Below are 6,919 nucleotides of genomic sequence, written 5' to 3'. Positions count from 1 at the left end.
CACAGCTCCCACACCCTCGTTGGACTTGGTGATTCCATCAGCATGATGACGCGTCCGTTTAAGAGCATTTGGACGAATACACACCCCACATAGCCACTGGTCCGAGGCCTTTAAAGCCTCCCCAACCGAAATAAATAAATCACAATCCGTGAAAATGGCGTCCCGTAGGGTCCCTTTTCGCTCATCCGACGACAAATGAAGTCGTTTGATATGCGCAATCAACCGAGAGATCCCCTTTGACCCCGCCCGTCCATCGGGCAACAATGGAACCCCCTAAAAGGATATGGCCAAACCCCCCAGAACCCACACTATTTTCTAGGGTTTAAGACATAGCACCCTCATCAATTAATCCACCACGACAACCATGTCCACCTCCTGTGCCTACCTCCCCCAATGGGACTCCTTTGAGAATCCGAGCCCTTGTCATAACCCCTCACGACAAAAAAGGCCAACAAACAAACTCGAGCTGAGTTTTGGGAGTAAAAACCCGAACTAAGAGGAGAAAGGAGAGCAACCGCTAAGTTGCTCTCCCCTCCGTAAACCCAAAAAAACCGATTAACTCATTGAGACACTTATCGAACACCTGGCTGGCAGACCTGGTCGGTTGAACAAGAAATTAAAAGGTACTGCGGTGAAGACGGGTGGCTGTGTGTGGTGCGTCGGAGGTAGTGGTGGTGGTTCGACTGTGGTTAGGTGTAGACGGACGGCTGGGGTGGAGGGAGTGGTGGCCGGCTGTGTGGGTGGTGGTTTGGAGACAGATGGCGGAGGGTTTGTGAGGTAGTGACGGGGTATGGTGTGGATATGTGGTGGTGGTGCTGTGACACGGAGAAGAGGGGGAGGACGGCCGGAGATGACGGGAAGGGTGGTATGCGGTGGTGACGTTGGAGTGGAGATGAGGTGACCTTTTGAATAGGGTTCAGAAAGAGCTTGTTTGGAGAATCAACACGTGTTTATCCCCTTGCCTTTGACACTTTTGGTTTCTTAGCTCCGGATGTCGTGGACCTTTTGAATAGGGTTCAGAAAGTTGTGCATAGTAACGTATCGGCCCATAAGAATCGAAACTTTGTTTTTAGTAGGATTGGGTTTGCTATCCAAAAGGGGGTTGCGGCGCAGCTTGTTGCCCGCTTACCTGCCACTTCATTGTAAATCGTTTGAATGTTTCTATGTTAGAGTTATAATAGAATTGCCTTCAAAATATCAAATAATTTGGTAAAACTAGAAAAATAATTAATTAAGCATTAAATATTTGATTATATCTTAGACTATTAGATAACTATTTATTATCTTAACTAATTTGTCTCATTTTGAACTTTTATGTTTATTGGTCTCTACTTGTACGTTTTATTATAATTTAATTACAAATAATTCATGTCATTTGTTCTCAGGCCGACATATCATCGCGTAAAAACCGCAAACAAACTAACTACAGTTAGGTCTAGAAGCTAATGCCGAAAAAATGAGTTCGAATCAATCGTAATTAGATAAGATTGTGTTTACGGAGTTGCAGAATCCAAATCGCAAGTAAATTTCAATTGTTCTATAAGTTACATTACTGAGAACATATCTAACATCATTAGTATGTGTACTGTTAATGATTAGCCGTCAATTGTTATTAATAGAAAATTATCCAATAATATATCACACTCTATTTTCTATTAATAGATAATCGAACACCTAATATAAATCCCGACTAAGTAATATTACATCATGTTTAAATTTTCTCTACATGTGTTGCCACTTATTAGTCATAAAAACAAAGATAGGTGGAATTTCTCGGAGTTAATCGTTACATAACGGGATTAAGCCAAGCAAACTTACTGTGACAAGCTAACCCACACTGGATATGTAGAATGTTTACCTCATTTAGAATTGTTGTCCCCGTTATCATAGATTCTCTCCTAAATACGAGTATTTGTTATATTAACCTATATATGTACACTGCTTTACTAGTTTTTTCAATACTTTAAACAAGTACAATGTTAACCGGATTTTCGAGTTCGAAGTAAATTATATTATCTTTTATTAGACACTCTTAGTACTATATTTAGTTTTCATATTGACTTGGTAAACCCAAATTGATATGATAACTCATATATTATATATTGTTTTATTATTGAAACATATAAAATGCATATATCAAATGATAGTTGAGTTCTATATGAACAAACATACAATTTCAAAGGTTAAAATACAAATTTTGGATCATGGTTTAAACTAGTTTCTCTACTATATATATGGGTGTATACGCTTGTTATCTTCATCTCATCGATCTCTAAAACATTTCATCGCCATTGTACATAAGTGCCGCTCTAATCTATTTACATCCCCCGAAGATCGGTCGATGAGATATCTGATCCATGTTAGAAATCTCCGTCTTCAATTCGTTTTATATATACTTCTCTGAATTTGGTAAGTGTAATTGTTGCTAGCTACCTGTGTTCTGACCATCTTAATCATTTGTTTGTGTTTTGAAGGCTGTTGACAGTGAGCTGTGAGGAAAGGATAGGATCGGACTATAACACGTTGATTATTCATAACACTGGTTGCAGATCAAGGCACGTTCATTTGTAGTTGTAAAATTAATCAAGCTAGTAATTGTTGTTAAATGTATTTTAAGATAATTTAATGATGAATTCATATTTTAATGAAATGTAGAATTGGGCAGCAAGAAAACCGGGAGGATGCAGCAGGCGGGAATATAACATGCTGATTGGTCCATTGTGGACTGACAAGATGACTGGATCATTGCCACTGTCACGGACGATAATATGCTTCAAGCATGGAAGATGGTTGACGATGCATATTGAAGATGATATCCCTGCAGAGGATTCCCGAGGCTTCTAGCTTAGTTAGATATGAACATATGTATTAGATTAGTTTTTTGTTACTTCATGTTTTCCTTTTGTACGTCTAATGGATGATTTATGTTGTGCTGTAAACTATGAAATATATGATTGACTTTAAAATTTCTCAGTTATGTTGCAACATCATTTGACATTCTAAGTTAATTGATAGTTTAATATTTTGTTCTTCCATGGGGTTTATACTCTGTACTATAAAAGTACAAATGACAAATTTTACCCATCCAAATAAAAATGGGTTCTAATGGACTTAAAATTGGGTTCTGATGGCTCTAAACGGCCGTGAACATGTTTAAAAGTAAATAATGAAATAACACGGTCATACTAGGTGAATATATATTGCTACCAAATAGTATATCTAAGCAGCGGAAATGGTATATTTCAACCGCCCAAACATTTTTAGAACGGCCTGTTTTAACTTATGCCTATTTTTGTCAAAACTGCATATGATCCAAACCAAAATACTAACAGAAACAATATCGCATTTTTTTCTACAAAAAAGGCCCATTCTAACATGCTACCTCGCCCACCCAGTCCGTTTGTTTTTCCTGGCCTAGCTAGTTATTAATAGGGAATATCTAATAAAATAGTAACTAACTTTCAAATTCATTACAAAAAAAAGATAAAAAGATTTTCTATGTAAAACAAAAAATAAAAACGTTAAAAAACATGTTAAAATCTTTAATTTAATAAACTATGAAAGTTGAGTGACCTAATTGAAACACTTTTTAAAGTTGAGTGACCTGATTTGAACACTTTTAAAACTTGGTTACTATTCTATAAAATCGCCCTTAATAAAAACTCACATTTTGTATGAAAAAGCATTAATTGTAGTATAAAGTCATCTTGATATTATTTATCAAAAAAATATGTTATAACTATTTCAAAACCATACATTTAGTTTTATATTTATGTAAAATAAATTTCTAAAAGAGAATATATATATATATATATATATATATATATATATATATATATATATATATATTTAAACAAGAGAGTTGATTTAACGTTTGAGTGATTATGTAAAATAAGGGGTGTAAACTCGAGTTAATGAATATAAAGTTGATTGATTTGATATAATGAAATTAAGGTCTAAAGGGGTTAATTTTAGTAAAACAATTAAATATGATATGGCAGATATTATATGATTTGATATTTTATAATTTACCATAACATGATATAACATATCTTAAATAAAATACGATATATAAATAATATGATATGATACGATTTAACATATTTTCATATGATATGATTCGACATTGTATACTATTAGTTTGACTAAAACCAGACTATATACTAATTTAACTTTCACATGTTAGCTTGTTTCGTATCGTATATTTTATTAAAGAAAAACAAATAACAAGTTCCTTTCGAACTCAAAAAGTTGATAATTCTTGGTTTTGCTAGCCTGAAACGAGTTAAAACTACATTTATGTGCTAGTGTGACGCAACATGCGATCTAGTTGTTACACGAAAACTTACGTATTATGATTCCTAATTTTCTTTGAAACTCTAAATTTTGATACCCTTTAATTAGAAACAAATGTCTGTTACCTCAAACTAAAAATTGGCATACGGTTTATATAATTCCATATTGCCCAACAAATGTATATTCCATTATATTCCATGATTGTGTAGCATTTTTCTTCTTGTAATGCAAAAGTTTATTTAATAGATTATATACCATGAAAACCGAAAACTTTATATAGTTAGATCTTCTAATACAACATTTATGTTGAATTAATTAGTTGATTTAAGTAAGCCTTTGCACATCCATATAATTCTTTTGATCAATCAGTCTTCACCAATCCATCTATAGTTGCCCAATCATCGACGTTCTATAAACTTAAGTGATTCTTCTTCAATCGGTTCATTGGGGATCTAGAGTTGATTTATATATATATTATATTTGAGTAAACACATAATCTAGTAGACATGAAAAAAAATATATTATATTTGAGTCAGAGTTTTGGGTACGCGTATATATAAGTACGTTTATCATCTTCTCCGTGTGTGTGTATTAGTAACGGATTAATGAGAACATATCTAATGTATTAGTGTGCTGCTAATATATGTAACACGAGCAATCTGTCAATTGTTATTAATAGATCTAGATCCAATAATAATTTCATAAATCACACTCTATCTTCTAGTAGGAGATAATCAAACACATATTATAAATCATAACTAATGAAAAATAAATGTTACAAGACGTTCAAATTTTATATATCTACGTCCCTTGCCATACTAGCCTGAAACAAATGGTTGAATTTCTCGTAGCTAGTCATTCCATAACGAGATTATGCCAATCAAATATTTTGCGTGGCAAGTTGACCCGCGTTGGATAAATATAGTGTTACTTTATTTAGATCGAATCGTGTTCCCGTTATCTTAGATTCCCTTTTAAACATAATATAAACTTAAATATATAGTTGAGTTTTTATATGAAAAAAACATACAATTTCAGGGGCTATAATATAAATTTTGCTTTAGGATTTAACCTAGTTTTTCACTATATATTGGGAGGCTCACATACGCATATTTTTCTTCATCGATCTCTAAATCATTTCATCGCCGTTGTACTGTACGCCGTATGCGCCGCTCTGACCTGAAGATCCATTGATGAGATTATATCTGATTCATGTAAGAAATTTCAGCCTTCAGTTCGTCCTTTATATATTTATTATCTTGTAATTGTTTCTTTGAGTATTTTTATGTTCTTGCCTATATATCTTAATATTGTTTGTATTTTGAACACGTACAGTCTATTCGGATCGGATTGGATGATGACATGTTGATTGTTCATAGAATCTATCTTGGCGGACACAAATAGTGGTACTGAAATCCACACCTCAAGCATAAAAGGATGCAGGAGGTGATCAAAAACCACATATCAGCTTGGTAGCATCGGAAAAACTTTAAAGCATCAAGCCGGTCCAGTCCAGAGAAGATTTCAGATTTCAGTCCAGGCCGGTGATCATCAAGCTGATCTGAGCGGTTCAAAGGAAGTAGCTAGCCAGATCTAGTTCATAGTAGACTATGATAGGCTTGTGATGTAGTCTTTTAGATATATAGTAACCGATATTGTAAATAGACACCTCTTGTGTCCTTAATAAAATGTGACTTTATTTTCCACTTAAACAACTCATGTACTTGTTTTGTTAATAAATTGCATGCAGTTGATTTAGAGTCTAGACTTCACTGTTAGTATTAGTCACCGTTTTCTGACATCTGATTGTAAATCCATAGAATTATAGCACAAGAGAACGATATTTATATTTCATTCAATTTGATTTATCATGTGGCTTTAAAGAAATTAAAATTAACAGCAACTTGTGATCCTGAGCAATTTCACGCACAAGCCTTTGGAAAGGCGATTTACGGATTAGGAGCTCGGTAGATTTCTCAAACTTGCGAATTTCACTGTACATGATCAATGAGTAAACATCAGGCTTTTTACCATCAGTCTGTTACATGGACATAAGGTTAATAATTAACGAATAGATCATCGACTCACCGAAGTGCAACAGTTCCAGGACGATAACGATGAGGCTTCTTCACTCCTCCAGTTGTCGGTGCACTTTTCATACAAGCCTGCAGCCGAACAAAGGTTAAAAACCTGAATAAATGGTAACTTCATGCAGTAAACAATTAATATTATTAGTACCTTACGAGCCAGTTGCTTTCTGGGAGCTTTTCCACCTGTAGACTTGCAAGCGGTTTGCTTCGTACGAGCCATTGTGTAAGCGCTAAGACACAACAGAAACTATACCCCTAAATCAGATATTGTAACATTTGGGATGCAATTGCAAATAGAATATGTAGGCATATATATATAGTACGTTTTGGTGAAAAGCTTTAAGGTGTGCTTATTTCTGATTGCTTGCTTGTTTTAGTGAGGACAATTCTGATTGGTTAATAATATATGACGAGGATTGTGTTTTTTTTATTTCTTTTTGAACACGTAATTGTGTGTTTCTTTTGTTTTATTGTTATTTATTTATTATTTATTGTTGTTTAGTATTTACTAAAATTAAATTATGTATATAAAT

The 6,919-nt window shown here is 34.0% G+C and overlaps 1 protein-coding gene across 1 annotated transcript; it reads right to left on the bottom strand.

Moving 5' to 3' along the window:
- Positions 1–6,151: 6,151 nt before the first annotated feature.
- Positions 6,152–6,641, bottom strand: LOC143585124 (histone H3.3-like). The gene is made up of 3 exons (XM_077066985.1): positions 6,535–6,641; positions 6,385–6,461; positions 6,152–6,290 (listed from the first exon to the last, which is right to left on the bottom strand). The coding sequence occupies exons 1-3, from the start codon at positions 6,604–6,606 to the stop codon at positions 6,152–6,154; spliced, it is 288 nt and encodes a 95-aa protein (XP_076923100.1). The 5' UTR covers positions 6,607–6,641.
- Positions 6,642–6,919: the final 278 nt, after the last annotated feature.

Source organism: Bidens hawaiensis, unplaced genomic scaffold (genome assembly GCF_021521415.1).
Source record: "Bidens hawaiensis isolate Kalapana, Puna unplaced genomic scaffold, B.hawaiensis_p1.1 tig00033580_1, whole genome shotgun sequence".
Classification (NCBI taxonomy): Eukaryota; Viridiplantae; Streptophyta; class Magnoliopsida; order Asterales; family Asteraceae; genus Bidens; species Bidens hawaiensis.
Note: the sequence above shows the minus strand (reverse complement) of the source record. Positions and strands in the feature narration are given on the sequence as shown.